The sequence below is a fragment of the Leopardus geoffroyi genome, chromosome C3 (genome assembly GCF_018350155.1).
Source record: "Leopardus geoffroyi isolate Oge1 chromosome C3, O.geoffroyi_Oge1_pat1.0, whole genome shotgun sequence".
Lineage (NCBI taxonomy): Eukaryota > Metazoa > Chordata > Mammalia > Carnivora > Felidae > Leopardus > Leopardus geoffroyi.
This window is the reverse complement of record NC_059338.1, coordinates 66,484,555-66,508,977: the sequence shown is the minus strand read 5'-3', so window position 1 is coordinate 66,508,977 and position 24,423 is coordinate 66,484,555. Positions and strand designations below refer to the sequence as shown.

Below are 24,423 nucleotides of genomic sequence, written 5' to 3'. Positions count from 1 at the left end.
GCAGGGAGAGAGAGGGAGAGACAGAGTCCCAAGCAGACTCCACATGGTTGGCGCAGAGACCGACGTGGGGCTCGATCCCATGAACCACAAGATCATGACCTGAGTCGAAATCAAGAGCTGGGCTTAGGCGCCCACTGAGCCACCCAGGTGCCCCCAAACCTTTCCATTTTGAAATGATTACAGAGTCAAAGGAAATTGCATAAATAGTACAACGAGTCCCATGTACCCTTCCATCCGGCTTCTCCACTGGTTACAACGTATTACGTCCAGGGCACAATAGCAAAACCAGGAAGCTGACGCTACTACGTTAATGTTCCATCAGAGACCTTTTGGCTTTTATCCTTTTCTAATCTGTGAGTATTCCACGCGATTTTAGCCCACGTACAGACTCATGTAACTACCACCACATTCAAGACGCACAGCTGTACTATCACCACAAAAGAGAACTGCCCCATGCTGTCTCACTCCCCACTCTGCCCCTGACCTTGTCCCCTGGGAACCATTCATCGGCTTTCAACCTCTGTAGTTTTGGTAATTCAAGAATGTTAGGTAAGTGGAGTCATAAACAACATAACGTTCTGAGCGTCCATGCTCGTCACTCAGGACCATCCGGGGCCGCCCAGGCTGCCGTGTGCTCCCAGTGCCGCGGGCCCACGGGGCGCCCAGCAGGTAGCTACCACGCCGCCCGGGAGGGACTCGCGGGCCATTTCTAGTATTTTGCGGTTACAAACAAAGCTGCTATGAATATTCACGTACAGGTTTTTCTGCAAATATGTTTTAATTGTTCTGGGATAAATGTCTACAAACGCCAACGACCAGGTCACATGGTAAGTGCATGTTTACTTTGTTTAAACTTGCAAACTGTTTCCAGAGTGGCCAAACCATTTTACCTTCCTACCAGCAATGTGTGGGAGATCTCCTTTCTCTGCAGGGTCATCAGCACTTAGTAGGACCGCTGGTCCATATTTTAGCGGTCCTAATACCTGCTCACTGGCCTGCCTCTCATGGTGGGTATAGTTCGCAGTTTGCTAATGGCAAGGGCACTGAACAGCTTTTTACGTGCTCATTGCCATCCATATCTCCTCTTGGGCAAGGTGTCTCTTTGGGTCTTTCGTCCATCCTATAACTGGACTGTCTGAGGTTTCTTGAGGATTGTGTTTCGAGTTCTTTATATATTCTAGACATAAGGTGTACATCCTGTATGTGGTCTGCAAATACTTCCCCCCCATTCTGGAGCCTGCCCTTTCATCGGCTTACCTGGGCCTTAGAAGTGTACGTTTTTAGTGCTGATGAAGTCCACTTGAGTAATTTTTGGTGTCCTAGGAACTCCTCACCAAGCCCTAGGTCCAGAAGATGTTTTTTGATGTTTTCTTCTGAAAGTTTTATACTTTTACGTTGAATATTTTTTTAATGTTTATTATTTATTTTTATTTACTTTTTATTTTTGAGAGAGAGCATGAGTGGGGGAGGTGCAGGTGTGGGGGACAGAGGGTCTGAAGCAGGCTCTGCGCTGACAGCACAGGGCCCCACGCAGGGCTCAAACCCACGAACCTGACCTGATCGTGACCTGAGCTGGTCAGCTGCTCAACTGACTGGGCCACCCAGGTAACCCTATGTCATCTACTTAAATCCATGACCCATTTTGAACTATTTTTCACATTTGTGTGAGGCTGAAGGAAGTTTGTTTTTTCGCTTACGATTCCCGTACTGTTTGCTGAAGATGATCCTCCCTCCACTGAGTTGCGTCAGCACCGTCGCCAAAATCAGCTGGAGGTAACTGCGTACATTTTGGCCTGGGTTCTCCTTTCTACCTGGTGATCTGTGATGTCTACTCCTCCCCCACTACGCAGTGTCTTGCTTAAGGCAGCAACGTAGTAACTCTCAACAGTAGGTAGTTATTCTGACTACTTCATTCTCCTTTTCCAAAATCATTAAAAGAATCATTTTAGCTACTCTAGTTTCATTGCATTTCCATGTAAACTTTGCAGTAAGCCTGTTTGTACCTAACAAATAATAAATCTTTACTGCTCTAAAGGAAAAACCTGTGAGCTGTCGTAACTACTGAAAATGAAATGATGTTACTAAATTTGTAGCTAGGGACAGTCGCTTAGGGACAAGCCAGGAGCCTGAGGCCTAAACACAACTACCAACACAAGGGCAGGAGCTGGACTTGTTGCGGGTGGAGAGCTCGACACGTACTTTCACCTGGATTTAAAAGAACAAGGAAACAAGAACCCTGCCGGGATTTTGACAGGCGCTGCATCGAACCTGCAGATCAGTTTGGGGAGAACGGACATCTTTAACGTTTAAAGCACCTCCATCAGCCTCGCTACCAACAACAGCTCTACTGCTGCCATGTTTCTTCTGTCCTCAGTCCCACTGCGTCCTTTCCCTGCCTCTTTAAAAGGGGAGGAGCTTGGGGCGCCTGGGCAGCTCAGTCGGTTGAGCATCCAACTTCGGCTCAGGTCATGATCTCGCGGTTTGTGGGTTTGAGCACCACGTCGGGTTCTGTGCTGACAGCTCAGAGCCTGGAGCCTGCTTCGGATTCTGTGTCTCCCTCTCTCTCTCTCTGCCCCTCCCCCCATTCATGCTCTGTCTCTGTCTCAAAATAAACGTTAAAAAAAAAAAAAGAAGTTTCAAGTTGCTGTAATCTCAGTGATAAATCATGTTTTGGAATCTAAGTTTAAAAAGCTTATGGGGGAACCAGAACAGTGCATAAGTCTGCTGGCACCGAGCTTAATGCTTGTTTTTACTACATCATGTTACTAGAAAATGTCTGTACTTTATGGGGTCAGTTTGTAAATCAATTTTACAGCCTTCCAGAGTCAATCTCTGGGCTTCTTATTTCCATGTCCCCATTCCTGTCTCTTTCATCTCATAATTAACATCTCTGAAAACAGGTAACATGATGCCTTACGATGTGTTTTTAAAGTGTATTTCTAGACATTTCAAAGGAAGTTGCAATGTTCTTGACTGAAATCTCACAATGTGCTCAACACTTGTATGTATAATTTCATGATTCTTCTCATCCACTACTCTCCACTGCTCCTTTCTCCCGATGCATAAGTGAAGACAAGATTTTCATATGAAAATGTCTGTGCTGTCAGAAGACCAATAACATATTTTATAGGTTTGGAAATAAATGTAGTTTGAAAGAGCACAAGGGGAGGGGCACCTGGATGCTTTGGTCAGTTAAGCATCTGACTCTTTGATTTTGGCTTAGGTCATGATCTTACGGTTCGTGAGTTCAAGCCCCGCATCGGGCTCTGTGATGGCAGCACGGAGGCTGCTTGGGATTCCCTCTCTCCCTCTCTCTCTACCCCTTCCCTGTTCTCACACACATTCTCTCTCAAAATAAATCCATAAACATTTTTAAAAAATAATAAAATACAAGAACACAAGGGAAAAAAAGTATTTCCTTCCCCGAATACATCCAGTCTCCACTACTCCCTTTTTGTCTTCTCTAACTCCCTCTACTTAAAATTCATAACTATAAAACATTCTGAAATCCAGCAAAACATGAAAACTGATACACAGTTTACTGTAAAATCAACTTACTTAACACACTGTTTTAATCAAACACTACATTACCTAAAAGTATCGGTAACTTGATGGCTCCCAAGATCTAAAGTCTACAGCATGGTGTTCAAACGTTTCCACAACAGGGATTGAAATCTCTCTTCCTAAACTCCACATGAGCTCTTTTCTTCAGCCGAGTCACCTACCAACCCCTCTCTAGACCCGCCCTCTGCCCGCCTGTGTCCCTGTCTCCTTCATCCCTTGTTTCTAGAACGCCTTCCTCTATGCCCACAGAAAGCCTTTTTATTCTGCAAAGTCCTACCAGTAAAGCATATGAGCAATATGATGTTCATGAGCAATATGATGTTATATGAACAGCATAAATTCCGGCATCAGCCCGACTTCGATTTTAATCCAGCCTATGCTAATTACCGACTCATGTCTCTGAAGCTGGGTTTCCTCATCTGTAAAATGGAACATCCATTTTAGATGACACCCAAATCATAGATTTATTGCCAGAATTAGAATAATACAGGTAAAGTCCGTAACACATAGTGAGAGTTAAATAACCAGTGGAAAAAACCATTAAGAATGGTTTTCTTAATGAATGGTAATCTTAAGAATTAAGATTATTTGTTTCTCTGAGTTCACTGTAATTTGCTTGTATAACCCAACAAAGAGTTCGCAATCTGGGCTCACTCCATCTCTTAAACTTTTGCCCTAAGTGATTATTTAACTTTTATTACTTTAGTTCTTATTTATGTCTTGTGTTTTGTGTCCCCAAATGGACTGGAAGCCTTTTCCAAGTCAGGACCATATGCTACACTTACTTAAAATTTTATGCAGTTTAGCACAGTGCTATTTATAAAAGAAGACCCCAGGAATATTTCCTCAGTAAAGCATCTACTAAAATACAATCTGTCCAGAAAATGAGAGCCACATTTTAAGAGGTACGCTAACCTAGCAGAACACGTCCACTGAAGAGTAAAGGGAGAGAGAGGAGGGAGAAGGCACAAGGTGAAGGTGAGGGTACTATGTGCATGTCAGATAGTGGGAGACAGAATGTGTACATAAGCCTTGAGAACACAGAAACTCCAGGTATTTAGATGTTTAGCCTAAAGAGAAGACGGCTTCAGAAGGCATGGTAACAAGATAGATTATTGTATGTGGTTCTACAGTAAAACTAGGACCAACGATTAGGAGAAAAAGAAATTCAGCTTAACATAAAGTAAAATTCTATGACATCGGAGCTGTCCAACAATGAAATGAATGGGATTCATTTAACGTTAGGTACCTCGTATAATTACACATATTTAACAGAGCTCAGGGTTGAAATGCTTCTCAATGTCAACGTCAGAAAGATAGTTGTCAGGTAGAATGCTGTGTTGAGAAGAACTCTAAGACTGCACATACAGTCGGTGGGAAAGGGTCTTATGATCAGTTAAGAGTATCTGTGTCACAGCCTGGAAGAAGGGCAGGTAACACAAATACCTCATATTTACTATCTCCAATCCAGAGGAATTATTTTCAAAAGTAATCATTCCTTATTGAGAATTTAGATATGAATTGGGTACAGTTTCACAAAACCCCATGAAACTAACATTCTTTAAATGTTCAATAAAATGATATTTTTAAAGTATTTTTAAATGAGTCCTCAGCTAGGACCTTGGGTTACTGTTTGAGCAAAGAAAGAAGCACTTTGGTTTCTCATCCTGTAATTCACTCTTGAGACCCTAATACCATCATAAAACACGTCATGTTTTACAATTTTCAAAGTATATTCATCCTTTTATTTTTAATAAAATTTGTGACTATCAAATATCATAGGGAAAAGCATATGAGTAGGCAAGAGCCACAGTGAGATCTGATGAATAGAAAAGTTTTAACCAAAATGATCTTCCTTTGGGGTGCCTTGTGGCTCAGTCAGTTAAGTGTCCAACTCTTGATTTTGGCCCATGAACGATCTCACAGTTTGTGGGATCGGGCCCCACGATGGGCTCTGTGCTGATGGCACAGAGCCTGCTTGTGATTCTCTCTCCCTCTCGCTCTCTTTCTGTCCCTCCCAAGCTCACTCTGGCTTTCTCTCAAAAATAAATAAATAAACTTAAAAAACATTTTTTTTAATAAAAAATAAAAATAAAATGTGAGACTGCTCTTTAAGCTCTTCACATAAATTATTATGAGCTGTTCACAGAGAAAGAGACTTCTAACATGTGTCAACAGGTCGAAGAAGAATCCTAAATGAAAAATCATTTTGTAAACAGGCCCATTTTTATCATTCCATCTTACACTGCATACAATCAAACACACATCTGTAGGGAAGACTTTAAATCAATCATTACACCTGTCAAATAGTTTACAAAGACAAAATTCCTCCGTGGCCATCAAAAGCACCACGTTCCTCTAAAAACGTCTGCTTCCACACTCACACAGCCCGCTGCTGCGTAAGGTCTTACCCACCTGTGTACGTAGTGCAGCTGATGAACGGAGTCGATTGCTATCACCATCTCAGCCAGGTAAAACCGAGCCATATCTTCAGGCAGTCTATCTTCAAATTTGCTGAGCAGAGTCAGCAAATCCCCACCAACATAATAATCCATCACCAGATACTGGGAATGAGAAGAAAAAAAGTAATCAAATAATAAGGGTGAAAAATTAATATATGTAACAGAACCCAAGGTCAAACAGCACTGGGGTCAAATACCGTTGTTGTTAATTAACAAGAAGCTGTGTGACATGATCATTACAAAGCCTGTATGCTTCCTGAGGCAAGAATATAAAGTTTTTAAAAATTGAGGCAGGGAACAACGAAGGATTACCATTGTTTTGTTGTTATACTTTGCCAAGTAACGACATCAAAAAGGAACATCAACATCACCGCCTGTAACAGACCATAGTTTTATCAACGTTTCATAGAAGAATAAACATTTTAATTCACAAATGATTACAGTAATTCCGAATGCAAGACAGCCATGTATGTTGAATAGGTTCCTTTTATAACCATTATTACGTTTTCCCTCTTTTCTCTTGGACTGGTAGCAACTTTATTAAACCAGCACTGGAACAGCATTTGGAAAGCACTCTTATACAGGATATAATAATTTCCACGATGTACATACTCCTCTTATTTCTGATAGTGCAGAAGTATCCAAACGGACTCTTCTTAGGTCTATATAAACAGAAGCCAAGTAATTTTAGATATGGACTCCCACGAGTATGTGTATACGATACTGTGATTTATAGTAAGAAATACATACATTTGTTGGCACAAAGCTAGCTTTTGTTATTTACAAGAAACTCCTTTCAACCACACTAGTATTTATGTTGATGAGGTGACTTTTGCAAAGTCCTTGGGTAACCTAAGGACGGGGGCTGGTCGCCAGGGGAACCAACTGAGATTAGAAGGTTGGAAATTTCTAGGGAAGGGCCGAGGCTAAATCCATCCTTAATGGCTAATGACTTGATGGATCATGCCTATCTAAGGACGCTGTCCTAGAAACCCAAAAGGATGAGGTTTGGAGAGCTTCCAGATCGGCCAACAAGTGGAGGTGCTGCGGGGCGGGGGTGGGGGGGGAGGCTCCATGCCTCCCTCACCGTACCCAGCCTTGTACACCTGCGTCACGGAGCTCCTCCTGAGTCCGGTGAGCTGCTCCAGCAGACCAACCGTATCTGAGGATTAAGTCGTGATGATCTCCAACCTACCGTCTGTGAGTCAGAAGCACAAGTAATAACCTGAACTTGTACCTAGGGGTGAGGAGGGAGTCTTGTAGGACTGGACCCCTTAGCCTATGGGATGTGACACTATCTCCAGGTGGACGGCATCAGAATGGAGTTAAACCACAGGATACTCTGCTGGTGTTGCAGAAACCCACATATCTCATGTCAGAAGCAAAGCAGTACTGAGAGAGTACTGGAGAACATAAGTGAAAACAAGTCTTCCCTTACCATAGGTATACGCCAAAAATGAAAAGACGAGTAGACACCAAAATGTTCACAGGGATTAGCTCTGGGTTGTTAGATTACCCATGGTGTCATAGACATCTGGTATTTTCTTTCTTCTTTGTTTTTAAGTTTACTTATTTATTTTGAGAGAGAGCGAGAGGGAGTGCGAGCAGGGGAGGGGCAGAGAGACAGGAGGAGAGAGAATCCCAAGCAGGCTCTGTGCCACCAGCATGAAGCCCGACACGGAGCTCAATCCCATGAACCACGAGGTCATGACTTGAGCCGAAATCAAGTCAGATGCTTAACCGACTCAGCCACCAGGTGTCCCACTTTTTGGTATTTTCTAGATTGCTTTATAAACACGTATATATGTGTGTGTATTATAGTACAGTATAGTATAGTAATTTTATCGTACCATAGCATAGCATATCATATATATTTTTTAGGTTGAGTGAAAACAAGACAGAGTGAAAAGATGATCTTTGTAGTCAGAGAAACCTGTATTCAAATTCTGACTCTGGATTATCAATGACTTTTGAAAAATAAATTAATCTCTTTGACACTTTATTCTCTCATCTATGTTATCTATGATAACGACACCTTCTTCTGAGTGTAGCACTCAGCATGAAGGACAGTAAACAGAAGATTCTTAAATGTCACTTATAACACCTTCAAGTTAAAATGCTTTTATCACTGAGAGGCACCTGGGTGGCTCAGTTGGTTAAGCGTCCAACTCGTGATTTCAACTCAGGTCGTGATCTCACAGTCGTGAGATCAAACCCTGCTTTGGGCATGGAGCCTGCTTAATATTCTCTCTCCCCCTCTCCTTCTGTCCTCTCCCCTGCCTGTAGGAGCGCATGCTTGCTTGGTCCCTCTCTCAATAAATAAATAAGTAAAATTATTTTATCGCCAAATAAAGATATTACTTCAGTGATATCACCAAGTTGACATTTAAGATTTAAAGAGTCTTGAGAAAATTCACATTTAAAAAAAAACATTTTTTTTTCAACGTTTATTTATTTTTTGGGGGGGACAGAGAGAGACAGAGCATGAACGGGGGAGGGGCAGAGAGAGAGGGAGACACAGAATCGGAAACAGGCTCCAGGCTCTGAGCCATCAGCCCAGAGCCCGACGCGGGGCTCGAACTCACGGACCGCGAGATCGTGACCTGGCTGAAGTTGGACGCTCAACCGACTGCGCCACCCAGGCGCCCCTAATTTTTATTTTTTAAAATGTTTATTTTTAAGAGAGAGAGTGTGTGTGTGTGAGTGTGTGTGTGAGCGGGAGAGGGGCAGAGAAAGAGGGAGACAGGATCTGAAGCAGGCTCTGCACTGTCAGCAGAGCCAGATATGGGGCTCAAACTCACAAACCTTGAGATCATGACCTGAGCTGAAATCAAGAGTCGGACGCTTAACCGACTGCGCCACCCAGGCGCCCCTAGAAAATTCACATTTTTGTCACTATACATTAAAATGATAAGCATGGGCAATTTTTATTAAATAAAAGCAATCAACTTCATTTTTTAAATCCTTGAAAATCAGAGAAACAATGCATTTCAAATTCTGGTCTATGGTTTACTTGCTATATTTACTAGACCTAATGTTTAACAGACTCTATCATGAAGATTAGAACAAACTAATATAATGAAACTCTGGGCGTAAACATGTTGCTAGAAATGACGATGGCTGTGGAGAAGAAACCCACATCTACTACTCTAAAGTTAAAGTACTTCAAGTAGCAAACACAAAAACTTTTCAAATAAAGAAGTCTGCTATTAAAACTGGAAACAAATACTTACACACAGAAAGTCGTAAAACATAACTCACCCCTTCAACAAACATTCACCAGGTGCCAATCAGGATTTTTCCATCCCAAACCTGGAGAAAACCCCAGAGGATAAAAAGGCAAAAAGGTTCCTACATCAAAGGCTTTCCTGCCTCGACAGTGCACAGTAGCTGTTCTCACTACCCCAGGTTCCTCAGGTCTGAGCATAACCATCTACCAGAAAACTGCTGGAAAACATTCGTGTCAACATTTTTGCCACCCACGGTCACCTTCAAAGTCTAGGCTCCCTGTGTCAGCCTATCGCCTACTACTTTCACCCATAATCCACTCTGTTCTTCCTCTTAATAAACCCCATGGATCCCTTTCCTTCAGCCTCTCCATGTGCCTTACTGGACCTCTGCTATGATAAATACACCTCCTTGAGACAGCATACAAAATTATGAATACACAGGGGGGCCTTGGTGGCTCAGATGGTGGAGCGTCCGGCTCTTGGTTTCGGCTCAGGTCGCGATCCTGGGGTTGTGGGGTCGAGCCTCGCATCAGGTTCCACGCTGAGCATGGCACCTGCTTGGGATTCTCTCGCTCTCTCAAGGAAAATTTTTTAAAAATTATAGTACCTAATTATTCCTAGTTTCCCTTTCCTGCGGCCTGCTAAAGAGAGTTCTGGCTCTGTCTGCTCGTATACTCTTCCCCTACCTTGTCCTCAGAGGTCAATTCACTGTTTCTAAGACAGAATTCAGCAACTGGAGAGAGCAATGAGCAGAAAACACAAAAGAAAATTCGCAAGAGAAAAGCGATGAGTTGAAAATGAACTATGCTCGCAGTCGGGTTTTGGTATCAGGGAGACAAGATGCGTTAGAAACGGCCGATAAAAGCCTCACATAGGAAAAAAAGCTCCTTTTGTCCGTAACACATACCAGCAGATCTCTCCAAGCGCTGCCCAGTCGTTCTTTTACGTGTTCCCCTTTGTTCAGGACAACATTCAACTGAATCACCAAGGTCCTGCTGCATCTACTTCCTACTGAATCTCCATGGAGTCCATCCACTTCCAGCCCCACCCACGTCCCCAATCCCCATCCAGGCCCCTGGCCTGTCTTGAAGACATTAAGCTTACAGGTTTAGGGACAAAGTAAACAGCTTTCTATTTGATATATTATTCTGTAAATGACTTTGTTGCAAACGGAAGACAGAATACAGAACAAGAGGGGAACACACAAGCTCATTCACAATTCCACAGGGAGGAAACACCCACTGGGTACGCCCATCACACCCCCCAACTGAGCCGCCACAGTGAGTAAGGGCTCCGGCCTTGACAGAATTTACAATCTAAAGGAGAAAAAGACACAAATCAGTGGGCAACTTCAGTGTCATGCAAATACTGTGACAGAAATAAGTGGAGGGTATTGCTGTAGGCCCTTAAAGGAAAAGAACCTGACTTTGAATCCCGTTCATTCATTCATTTGTCTAAAATGTCTTTTTGTACAAGGTGTGAAAACTATTCTCTTCAAGAGTCAATTATCTAAAACAAGTAATTAAATATCCATTCTTTCTTGTAATTAGATTGAAACGTCTCCTTACCATAATTTAGGATGTGAAATACACTTGGATCTGCTCTTGGGCCTCTATCCTGCTAAGTTGTCTATTAACATGTCAGTATCATATGGCTCTCAGTGAGTAATTAGTAAAGTTTAATATCTGGTAGAACAACTTCCTACTCATAAACTATCTTTAAAATAGTACCCAATATGGCCAAGATGCCTTTAAACAAGTTTAAGAAAAATATAGACTGAGAGGTGATGTTCGTAAGATAGGTCAAGGAGATAATAATCCTAACATAAAGGGCCCCCACCAGGGGTCAAGAAGAGGGCAAGCAATCCAGCAAAACGAGGCTGAGGCTATATTAACCATTAATTTGCCGAAGAGGAAGCACGATTAGCCAATTGACACACGGTCACAACCAGAGCAACAACGAAATCCATTTTGCACCAAGCAGGGAGTTGAAACGACACTGCTTTCTTGGGGTTGCCACACTGCAACTCTTCGGGAAAGTAACTTCCTGTACTTACTGAAATGTAAAAGGTGCGTACCCCTGGACCTGGTATTCCCACTTTTAGGAATACAGTCAATTAAAATAAGAACTCCAATACGTCGGGCATATGGACAAGTATATCTACCTCACGGCACTTTGATAACTGCAACAAGTCAGAAACAATACGAATAGTGACCAACAAGGAAACCATTAAACGGATCCATCCAACATGTCCATTCTGTGGAGTAGTATACAGTCGCCAAAAAGAATAATTAAATATATATGCCCATGGGATCATTGAAGGACAAGAGCAAGCTGCAGAGTAACATGTACTTGGTTCTTACATTTCTAGACCTCTGTATTGTAGAGGGGAAAGAGCACTGCAGTTGACCAGTGATATCAAGTTCTGCAATGGGCCAAAGGTGATGGACCCAAAGTCAAAGGCAAATAGCTCATCCACACTGAGAGGAAGAATGAGAACAGGTACAAATGCGAGTAAATCTACACAGATACAGGGGAGGTGAAAGGGAACTTTCATGCTGAGACTAGAGCATGGCAAGTGGCAAGTTCATGCTTGAGTGACCAGTGCTTTCATTGTCTCCATGAAGTAGGAGTCCCAGTCTGCGGGCACAGGGTTTTCTAGATAAGGTCCCTGTAGCAGACACAGGGATCACAGCTGCTGTCCCTGCCTTATGGCTGTGTAATCAGAGGCATAAGAAGTTAAACGATTTGCCCAAACATACCCTGGGTAGGGGGGGAAACCAGAGCTCAGGGTTCTTGATCCTGAGATCAGCTTCTCTGTACTCAAAAGAGTCATCGATAAAAAAAACGGACTACACCCATGACTATACCCATAAAGAATATGTGTGGGGCGCCAGAATACTAAAAAAGAAATTAAAGACACAGACAGAGTCTCTAGCAATCTTTCATCCCTCCAAAATAAACAGACCACTAGGCATGGCCAAAGCACACCATAGGATTTCCAGCTCCGAATTTCTTAAAAAAAAAAAAAAAAAAATCTTCATCTCAAATCTTGTGCTTATAAGAAACTGCATTCCAAAGAAACAATGCTACAACGTGTGAAAGCATACAATAAACAAACTGTGTTCCGGAGAAAGAAATGTCTCCTAGAATAGATATGCTTGTGGAAGTTTCCTTGGGGAGAAGAGGCCGTTTAGTCATCCTGCTCTCAGAGACATTCACAGTTAATCCTGGAGTCCACCCTGCACTCATCCTTCCGTGCCTTTTTCTAACAATTTCTATCTTCAGCACAAACTGGTTTCCTGTAAAGAGTCTGGAATTCGTATGACTAATCACCATCTAACATTTAAATGCCTCTCATCCTGTAAACAGTTGACAAGTGTTAATTCAAGAAGCAGAATTTTTGTTTTAAATATTTCCCTGACTTTTTTCCCCCTCCAGGATAAAAGAACTAAACAGGAAACAGCGGACAAGGAGGTATGAAGAAGACACAAATTTCACGGATTCATAATATTCTAAATGACATCCAAGTGATAAGAATTGCATGTGACAGTGTTGATGCAACTAAGCAGGTTTGTGTTTAAGGAGTTTTTTTTTAAAAAAGGGTCTAATCACATTTTGATATCATTCATTAAGTTACGCCAACTTACCTGAAGCAAATAAAACACATATATGCTATGACTCTATATAATTTTTTCATCAATTGGCCATAGAGATATTTGAGCAGGTTATATGTGAGACTGATGGCTTTCTTGAATCACACAGCACTACAGACCAGGTTCCTTATGTGGCTACCTCCGGGCTAACAGTTATTTTGGAAAAGAACTGTATAATAAAATTTCCTTTTTGGTATCTAAGACTAGGTTTGCCAACATTTCTAAATGATTTTATTTTCTAATATTTTATAAATATTCAAAAGAAAGTCTTTGATGATAACCAAGGTAATTTAGGACTTGTACTCTTGAGACTAACCCAGCACAAGCTTCCTCTTAGCTAAGAAAAGTTACACTGTAACTTTTATTCTAAAACTATATTTTCTATAGTTTTATTCTATAACTATTATTCTAAATAATTAAGGGCTGATATATATAGGCTATTTCTCACCGAGAAATTAATAAGTGATGTATATATGTGTGTGTGTGTGTGTGTGTGTGTGTATAAACTATTTCTCACTGAGATATTTCTCACCAAGAAATGAAAAAACAATTCTAACGTCAAAAGTAAAGGACACGTAGAAGACTAACCTCAGAGGAGACAGAATAAGTCAGGCTTTTTATCAATGAAAATAAGGCAAAATGTTGCTATACAAGATTGGGTATTTGGACACTCCGGTTCTGTATCTAAAAACTTCTATGTTTATAACGAAATACAGAGTTTTAAGCAATCCCTGAATCCACAGTGTTGCACCTATCTATAACAGAAAGCATGGTCATTGGTGGATTTATTATCGAACAGCGTTCAAAAATCCATCATGATGAACTGCTGTAAGTTTGCTAACCAAATAGTTGGTATGTGTTTACTCTTAGAAATTTTGCCGACAAATCTGTGTAGATTATATTTGCACTGACACGCTCATTGTGAAAATTTCACAGAAGTATGGCTAAATCAAGTCAAATATAATCCCACTCAATTTAACAGAACTAACATATGCAAAGCTCTCCACCAAGACGTTTAAACAATTCTGACTAAAGCCCACAATAATAAATACGATTTATACGACGGTTCAATACATATCATACAAGAAATAAATGTCACGAAACAATAATTCCTCTTACTGCCTGCACTCTGTCATTTCCTATTTTATTTAATTTTTTTTAATGCTGGTTGTAACCCTTACATTGATTTTATGATCCACCAATGGGTCACAATCTGAAGTTTGAAACACACTATTCCATTCTGCAAGCGCGTAAGGGATATAAAGACAAGATCTGGCCTAAATCAGACGAGCTCCGTGACTACTAAATTACACAAACTTTTAATTATATTTTTGCTGAAGATAGCAGGGTTCATGTCACTTAAGTCAAAGATGTATATATACATATGTTACTCGGATAACGACAGCACTAAGAAAGAAGGTAACGCTAAAATGAAATGAGAAAGATGAATTCAAACTGGGAATTCTGGAAACGACTTTTAACACACAGAATCTGAGAACAATCTTGCAGTATTAACTGGACTTCACCAGGACGAGGGGAGAACGGGCCTAGGACGAAAGGTACCAGGGACAAGGGCCATAAAGGCACAAAGTAGAATACAGATGGCCAAGAGAGGCACTATTCCACTGAGGCAGAAAACCAGAGTTTGTGGGTGGGCATGGTATTTCCGGTTTATCTTTTCTCTCCGACCACCACGGTGCACACTGTCCCTTTTAAAGCCCCTCTTGAAATCAGACTGAAGTCCCAGCTCCCCAGTTGGCTCTCCACTCGAAGCCCCACTGTACACTCTCTCCCCTTCCCTACTGTGATCACCCTGGCTTCCTCCCTTCCTCAGACACCCCTCGTCCCCTCTTACCACAAACTTTCCACGGCCCTAAAACCACAGTGTTCACGCCTGGCTCTATGAGAGACGCCTGAGCGATGGTGGGGGAAGGCAGGAGGAAGGAGCTAAGAGACCGATCGAGGCAGTTCCATTTCTGTCGTCCAGGCTCTCAGACACAATGCCATTTTTAAAAATACACAAGAGTTGCAGACCAAAATACCCCACCGATTTGAGAAACGTGGCTGACTTCTTATCCGTGACACGTCAGGTGCCACGTGCTGGGACTCTCTCATCTGTCCCCGCCCCTCCCCACGCCCCTACTCTCCCCTCCATCAAGCCGCTCCACCCTGCACATTTGTGTTCACCACGCCCTCCCTGCGTCTTCTCCCTTCTTGGTTTAGCTCATTGACATTCGTCTCTGAAGGCTCCTCACTGACTTCACGCCTGGGAATGAATGTTCTACTTTCTTCATCTGGAGTGAATGTTACACTTTCTCAGCTAAGTCTGAGGATATTACTTACTTGGCTTTGGACTGATCATCCGGAACAGTAAGAAAAGAGATCCTTTGTCTCTTACTACTGAATCTCCGGGATCTAGAGGGCAGTGCCTAGCACACGGCACACGTCCCATAAATGTCCATCACGAGAACAAGACTTCGTACTAATTTTTAGACCCCGGGCCCCAGTGTTGTGTGTGGCACTCGGCAGGGACTCAACACGTGTGCTAAAAAAAAAAAACAAACCGTGAGACAAAAACTGGGGCCAGGAAACAAAGAGCCTGGAACGGCAGGCCCAGGGGTCGTACTTGGGGGCATGCGGCCACCATCATCTCCTTCAGTCTTCACTCAGCAGTGTTTCTCAGCTTCCCGTTTTCCTCCAAGCTCATTCCCAATCTCTTCTGCCACATGGTTTGGGATGTCCATATAAAAGCAGATGAGCCCGGATGTGAAATGCGGTTCCACTTAAAGTGGCACGTGGCCACTTTGCAAAATGTGTAAAATTCCAAGTAGTAAAAGAATATGACAGATCAAATATATTGGGAAAATCGTGAAAAGAGAAAATCCTGAGCACTTTTTCTAGAATTTAAATGTCTGGATTTAGTATCGACTTGCCTATTACAGAGCATAAAAGATTCCAGTGGAAAGGTACCAAATTACCCGGGGGGGGGGGGGGGGGGGGGACAATTTACATGCTGTGAAATTCAGTGGTATTCTAAATAATAACTACATTTAAATAACGCTTAAAAGAAACTAATGCTAAATTCTGCTGATAAAAATTAAGAATACTGAAACATATAAAAGTGGTTCTTACTAAGTTATTGTCATCCTGGAAAGCATAATGCAGGGTTGTAATCCATTTATTATCTCCATTCACTAACACATCCCTTTCTTCACGAAAACACGCTGTCTGAAAAGGAAAAACAAACAAACACTTTTTTAATCAGAGGACACGTCACGTAAAACTAGGCAATATATTATACAAACAATTGCTTAAGATGTTTGTTATGCTTTCTGTCCTGGAAAAGGAGTACATCCAATATTCCAGGACATTTCTACAGGTCAAGCACCCTCAGAAAGTGAGCAGCAGGAATGATACCTTGAAAACATTCTCTCTTGAAAACTCCTGCTGTAGTTCCAAACAACCAGAAAAGTGCACAGATTCATTTCACAACCACGGCCCACTTAGGTAATATAAACGGTAACATTTTGCCATCTTTACTTCTGTTCTTTTTAATTTTAAGGACATAAAATATAAGTAAGTGGTAATCTTCCTCCTTTCACCCTGCCCCGCCCTCCTCCCTTGATAAAATGACTCATCCATAGTATATGTTATATTCTCCCCATCATATGCTTGGATCACACATGTACGTGTCCAAAATCAACAGAATTGCTTTGCATTTGAAAATTTCCCATGAATGTTATCATTTGATCTTTCCTTCTGCAACTCAATTACTTCTTGTTCAATGATGGCTATTTTCCTTTCAACGGCTGTGACATTCCGTCGTTTGAATCTTCCGGAATTTATTCACGCAAACCCCCAACCAGGAAAACACAGTTACCTCCGATTTTGTTATTACGATGTTGCAATGAACATATTTGTGCTAGTGTGCAAGAATCTCTCTAGGGTATACACTTAGAGGTCGAAATGCTACCCAGAAGCATTTTCAACTTTACCAGACGGAGCCAATTTTCTCTGCTACGTCTGTGCTGATTACTACCTTCTCCCCGGTGTAGAAATCTCCCCTATTCCCCACATCCTCAACTGCATTTGACATTAAAAGGCTTTGAAATGTGTCAATACAATGGGCGTAAATCCATATGTCACCGCTCTTTTCATTAACGTATTCCTAATTACCCATACAGATAAACAGCTTTACGTACGCTTACTGGATAACCGAGCTTTCTCTTTGTTCATTCCCCTTTGTCCATTTCCTGTAACGGACTGTTTTTTCCTTTTTGATCTATAAAAGTTTTAGCTTATTGTGAGACTGTATTTCCAGTATTATAAAGGTAGAACCTCAGAAATGTGGTTTTATATGGTTTTTATGTGGTTTTATATGATACATTATAATTCTATAATGTTTATTTTTGAGAGAGAGAGCACGAGTGGGGGAGGGGCAGAGAGAGAGAGGGAGACACAGAATCCGAAGCAGGTTCCAAGCTCTGAGCTGTCAGCACAGAGCCTGACGTGGGGCGTGAACCCACAAACCGTGGATCATGACCTGGGCTAAAGTCGGACGTTTAACCGACTGAGCCACCCAGGTGCCCCGATAAGTTATCATCTTTAGTTTTAATTTTAAAAAACCACCAGAAGAGAAAGTTCAAAAAGAACCGAAGGCTGAAAGTAAAATCTCAATCTGCTGAGTCACACCCTTTCGGTGTCACGCGTGTCCAGAGGTCACCGCCTAGAACTCTGTGCGGTGTCTTCTTAGAAAATCTGTGTCCCTCTGTGTGAACACACGTGTGCACGTGAACACATGCAACATTCACGTGGTACCTCGCCTCCCCTACCTTTTCTTTTCTTTACGCAAATCAGGCCACGGTGCTCTGCAAGTTATTGTTTTTTCAAGTAACGATACACCCGAACAGTTTTCCAAACTAGTACACAGACACCTCCTTCCTGGCTGCATACTCCACGCACACTGAAAAACCATCACGGTATTCTACCTAGAGGAGGTGCTTACTTACTGATTTCCCAAAAGATAAATTCAGCCACGACACACAAAACAATTAACATTACCTAATCGAGTACCCTAATTCTTTCCATGTATTTCCATAAAATTTTATTTGCTCAAACAAAACTTCCAAAGCCATGCGTGAAATAGCACCAGAGAAAATTTTAAAAATCATTAAACCAAATACATGGGCAGTTTTACCTGCCATTTCAATTACTGAAGTCCACACGATGCTCTGGTTCACTTTAGAGGGAAAACAGAACCACCCGACACACTCACTGCTAAGTTTTGTTTCAGAATTTGCATGACTACAATTACAGTCTGAGAGAGAGAGAGAGAGGTAAGGACTGTCGGAGCCCAGAAGACTCCTTTCTCCTGACCGTGTTGTTAGGACAGCTTTCCGGAATCTCAAAGACATTCCAGCTAAATTCTAAAACACGTTTGATAGGCGACTCCAAAGCAAATCAAGCTCCAAAGACTATTTGTCAACAGATGAAACTTCAGTATATTCTAATCTATTCTGAACTGTTCCATGAAAAAACAATTTTTAAAAATATAAAATAAACTATGACCCAGAACTTCAAACACATACAAGAGAAGAGAGTAAAACCACCTCTTCCCACAATGTACTCATCAACCAATGTCAGCAACTATGTCATTGTTCCATCCATACCCTTTTACCCCCTCACCCTTGTCACCACCCTCCCTCCATGGAAACGCATGTGTGTGCACATGTGTACACACACACACACACACACACACACACACACACAGCGTTTTTTGAAGCAAACCTCAGACACCATATGATTTTATCCGTAAGTATTTGGGTATTAAACTAGTCCTATTAATGCCTCAGATACTGAGTTTAGATGTAGAACACAGTCTCCTTTTTTGCCCCAGTAGGTCACATTGTCCTCAGTTGTCACAACTGGGGTGGGGGTGGTTAGGACAATCGCACGGGAAGAGGCCGGGGATGCTGCTACGCATCCTACAATGCACAGGACAGCTTATGCCCCAAGGAATTATCCGGTCCCAATGTCGCAGTCACTGCGGAGAAGCCCTGTTCTCAACCCATATTAGCCAAACCATGATGCATGCGTTACCTCAGGCTTCGTGAAGTTCTAACAAGGACTCCACGTGCATAAATAGGTGGGTATCTGCTACTGAGGAGTTTAATCTGAGGAGTGGATAAATTTTAGTCTGCAGAACATGAAAATCCCGCCACGTAAAAACGATCCTTGAATCCCTTCACAACCTCAGTACACAAACTAAAGCACCACAGAAGCCAACAGCAGCGTGGCGGACCATGAGCATCTGATCCCGTCTCGTTCTTATTTACGCCGCACGTGCTTCTGAAGTGTGGTGAGTCGCTCTGATGCACTGTCTTCTCACGTTCTGAATCTTCTCTCTGCCAGCCACACATAGTCAGATGTGCTGAAATGACTGAATGTGTTGATAATTTGATTCCACCTTACTGAGAATTCACACTTTGATTAAACTCACTATTCCGAGGTATACGTATAAAGATTTTGACTACAGCACAGTTCAAGAGAGTAAAAAGATAGTAAAATGTGGACATAATCTAAATGGCCATCAATGTTTTTTTTTTTTTTTTAATGTTTTTATTTATTTTTGAGAAGAGAGAGAGCATGAGCAGGGGAGGGGAGAGAGAAAAAGGGAGACACAGAATCGGAAGCAGGCTCCGGGCTCCGAGCTGTCAGCACAGAGCCCGACGTGGGGCTCGAAATCACAAACCATGAGGTCATGACCTAAGCCAAAGTTGGACGCCCAACCAAGTGAGCCACCCAGGTGCCCCGGCCATCAATATTTAAAAAAAAAAAAAAAAAAAAAAAATCAAACTACTAAAAAATATATCCATTTAGTATAGTGAGACGATTTAACAGGCTGAGATAAATGTATAAATATGGAAATAGAGAAATCCAACATATATATTATTAAATGATAAAAGCAATGTGAAAAATCAGTCTTTTAGTATGAGTCCATTATAATAAAACTTTCCATTAAGGACAAATATGAAACTCTTAATGATGGTTTACTTTGAATAGAAAGATTAGATACTGGAAGAAGGAAAGGGACCTTTCATATTTTTACTTCTTACTTTTTTTACTTCTTTACTTTACTTTTTACTTCTTTACTTTTCTGTCATGCTTACTTTTTTTTTTTAATGTAGGTGGCAGATCAGGAAATAAGGCAGATCAAATCCAAAGGCCTCAATTCATGAATATCACTATTACTGGCACCAGTCGTTATGAAAATAATAAAGGAATAACAACAGTAACAAAAATAATAAGGCAAGTGGCATAAACCGGTACCATCACCGTTCAACCAAGATACATTATTCCTCTATGACACAGAGATCATTATCATCTTCTGTAATCAGCAAGACGACAAAACCCTGGAAAGGACTAACTCCAATGGAGAGCATTTCTGTCAACTATTTCACACCTTCCAGTGAAATGAGTGAGGACACCTCCTATAAAGCACTGAATAACTGTGAAGAGAAGGTAACATTTACAGAACATATTGGAAGAAGTTCAGAGACTGTTGACAAAGTCTGTAGAAGATGAATGAGCAGGGACAGCGATCTCTGAACATAAGACGTTAGCAATTATTCAGCTGCCCAGAAAGAGAGAGGGTGTCCTACGACCTTCAAATAACGCGTGTCCCACTAATTACGTATTTGTTATGCACCTTAAATGGAAATAAATACAGCCAGTAGGTTGGAGGTAAATCTTTGAAAACTTATTTTGTTTCACTTCATTTCATTTCATTTCATTTCAGAGACAGCAAGCAGGCATGCGAGCAGGGACAGAGGCAGAGGGAGAGAGAAAATCTTAAGCAGGCTCCATGCCTGGCACGGAGCCCGATGTGGGGCTCGATCCCACGACCCTGGGATCATGCATGACCTGAGCCGAAATCAAGAGTCGGACACTCAACTACTGAGCCACCCAGGCACCCCTGAAAAACTGGTCTGAAACATCAACAATGCACAGGTTAAGAATCGAGACACGTTGCTGCTCAACTGTAAATTATCAAGCATCATGAGAGGCCCAGTTTCCCAAAGCTGGAGAGGTCATGGTCAGAGCAGCGGTTTTTTTTTTTTTTTTTTTAACATTTGTTTAAAAAAGGACTTGATAATTCAAGCACAGAAATACAATTCTGCTCTAGTTCAAAATGAATCTCTCTTTAAAAATTTCAGTGTAGGGGCTCCTGGGTGTCTCAGTCAGTTAAGCATCTGACTTTTGGCTCAGGTCATGATCTCACGGTTCATGAGTTCGAGCCCCATGTCAGGCTCTGTGCTGACAGCTCGGAGCCTGGAGTCTGCTTTGGATTCTGTGTCTCCCTCGCTCTCTGCCCCTCCCCTGCTCATGTTCTGTCTCTGTCTCTCAAAAATAAATAAATGTTAAAAAAAAAAAATTTAATAAAAATTTTTTTTAAAAATTTCAATGTAGAATTTCTTTAATGCAAGTTTCAAATAGTTCCTTTAGAATACTGAATCTGCCTTGTATCCTTGAAGTAAAACCCACCCATCATTGGTATATGCACAAGTCTTTTTAGATACAGCTGAATTCTATTTGCTGACATTTTGCTAAAGACATTTTTATCTATGTTCATGAGGATTCTGGTCTTTAATTTCTTTGTACAGTCCCTGTCTGGCTTTCCTATCTGAGTAATACTGACTTCCCAGAGTAAGTGCTGTTCCTCAGGCCCCACGGTCCACCTCCTTCTCTCTGCCTTCCAGTGTCTTCTTGTATTTGTTTTATATATAATGTCCAAGGCCTTGAAGACTGTACTTAAGGGGAGGGATAGGAAGAAATACATTTATTCCATCTTGCCCCAGGAAGAAAATATACTAACGTTTCTTTTTTTTTTTTTTTTTTAATTTTTTTCTTAATGTTTTTATTTATTTTTGAGACAGAGAGAGACAGAGCATGAGCAGGGAAGGGGCAGAGAGAGAGGGAGATACAGAATCAGAAGCAGGCTCCAGGCTCTGAGCCATCAGCACAGAGCCCAATATGGGGCTCAAACTCACAGACTGCGAGACCATGAACTGAGCCGAAGTCGGACGTTCAACCAACTGAGCCACCCAGGTGCCCCATAACGTTTCTTAATTCAACAAAATTATATTTACTTCCCAATTATTCCTTGTTTTATCTTCCATTTGGGCCACTTCTTCCAGTCAGTGGTCAAAGGCAACCCAGTGACCTTCCTCCCCAGCACACCAACTTCAAAGAAAAGAGTGCAGACTTTAACTCCGTTTTTCACAACTCCAACGCCAAAACACTAAACTGACTATAATTATGATTTCCGTGAAACAATTAGAACACGCTTATTTACTATTTCTTACTAGTAAGACCTGTAGCGCCAGCCACTGGCAATGCTGCCAGCATCTTTGGCTGCAGAAACTCTACCGTCCGGAGGCCACGTCCTTCCGGGGATGGCCCGTAGTTGGTGACCGAATACGGCAGGTACGAAAAGGCCAGCCCTCTGGCCTCACGTGGGGCTCCGCGGGACCGCTTCTGCTCCACAGACTTCTCCCCGAAAACATTTCACCCCCTTTCCCTCCCGTCGGTCCCCATCTCAGAAGAATGCCCTAATTCAATCTCCGTGTTCACCACCTGGAAAGTCCAACCAGCGACAGTAAGGCAACTCGGTGTTAGGGAGATTCCAAAGTAAAGACCGAAGTTACTGAATGTAATGGACACTGGCGCATACGCCAGAAAGAGACACAAACGTCGCCAAATGCTTTTCTTAACAGTTACTGTCCCGGGGAGAGGGGCTGCGTGGGGTGGGGCGTGGTCAAAGAAGACTTCAGCTCCATCTGTAATGCACTAGTGTTTGTTTTACAAATAATGTATCTGTATTTTGCTTCTGTAGTTTGCGTGTGTGTTCCCCCCCACCCCAGGACACACATAGAAAATAAGACTGAAAGCAACAACTTCCCCGGAACGTTAGTGATTAATTCCAGGTGGTGGAATATAAGTGACTGTCAGCTGCTTCTCCATGTTTTGTTACATTTCTCAAACTTCCCAAAGGAAACAACTGACAAAGTATTTCACTACTGTCCCATCTACTACCAAGGGAACCTTTTTTGCTTTTCTCCGTATGCTTGGTGCTTTCCAGGTTGCTTCAAGCACTGGTCGGTAAAGACTCTTTTTCTTTTCTTTCTTTTTTTTGTTTTATTTGTTTTTGAGAGCAAGACAGAGCATGAGAGGCGGAGGGCCAGAGAGAGGGGGAGACACAGAATCAGAAGCAGGCTCCAGGCTCTGAGCTGTCAGCACAGAGCCCGACGTGGGGCTCAAACCCACAGACCATGAGATCATGACCTGAGCGGAAGTCGGACGCTTAACCGACTGAGCCGCCCAGGCACCCGGTAGGTGAAGATTTCTAAGCGCTGTTTCTCGTTAGAGAACTCTAACCTCCAGAACTAATATTCAGCCTGCTCGGCAGTATGATCCTCCTACAGGTTCAAATACTGAAATACTTGCACACCAGTAAGTTCTGCTTCCCTGAGGCCCCCCACCCAGCCCCCCACCCAGGATCGAACACGGCAGGACACCTCCAGAACCCCACCCCAAATTTATGTGTAACGTCAGTTCTGACCATACCGCACCAGCAATGAGACATTTGTAACCTCACTCCGGCCAATCTCTCCTTCGTGTCTAGGACCAACACAGAAACACCAGCAGCTGCGGCAAGAGCAGATTTTACTACCGTCCTCTAATCACATAAAAACACAAATTTAACTGTGTAATCGGTAGTAATGAGAAGTCTTAGAGGGCACACTCAAAGCTCGGGCTGACCTCTGCTTTGAGCAGAACACAGATAGATATAGAATATAAACAAGTTACATCAAGCTGGAAATCAACCATTATTTCTTCCCATTAAAGTTTTAAACTGGTTTCCAAACACCCTTTTCACATGAATATTTAAGCGCCACATTATAGGGTTTCCATTTGGCTTTCAGAGATATGAAATTATACGAATTATAACTTTTATCATCACTATATCACAACTGTAAGTTGCTGAATTTGTTATCTTAAAAATAATGTTACTACAGACACAATGTTACTGAATGATTTAAAGATCTATTGGTCTCTAATTTTATAGGTCTCTAAAATCATTTCTAAAACATTATTTAAACATTCCAATAATGAGAATCTTACCTCAGCTCTTTTCAGCATTTCCCATTTATTCAATATTTTCATGGCAAATACCTTATCTGCATTTTTTAGTTTCACTACAGCAACCTAGAAAGGAAAGACAACTTTTAAAATATGACAAATACAACTTTTCTCAGTTACCCATTTTCCTTTTTCCTCTCTGTAAAAAAGTAAATACCAAAATTATCAACGACTTCCATGCAGTTCGTAATCTAAGATCCTAAATCAAACAGTATTGTCAGTTGAAAAAGTTACATTAGTCAACGTGTGCCAAACAAATGTTATTTTTTAACACCATATCAACTAATTGTTTACTGTATCCTCCTTTTC

The 24,423-nt window shown here is 41.8% G+C and overlaps 1 protein-coding gene across 15 annotated transcripts in view; it reads right to left on the bottom strand.

Moving 5' to 3' along the window:
- CDC42BPA (CDC42 binding protein kinase alpha) overlaps positions 1-24,423 on the bottom strand; it is a 320,829-nt gene that overhangs the window by 191,565 nt on the left and 104,841 nt on the right. For all 15 annotated transcript variants that reach the window (XM_045453221.1, XM_045453229.1, XM_045453222.1 and 12 more), the window contains 3 exons: positions 24,097-24,180; positions 16,045-16,140; positions 5,980-6,128 (listed from right to left, as the gene is read on the bottom strand). In XM_045453221.1, coding sequence (XP_045309177.1) covers positions 5,980-6,128; positions 16,045-16,140; positions 24,097-24,180 — 329 coding nt within the window. The remainder of the gene's footprint in view (positions 1-5,979; positions 6,129-16,044; positions 16,141-24,096; positions 24,181-24,423) is intronic.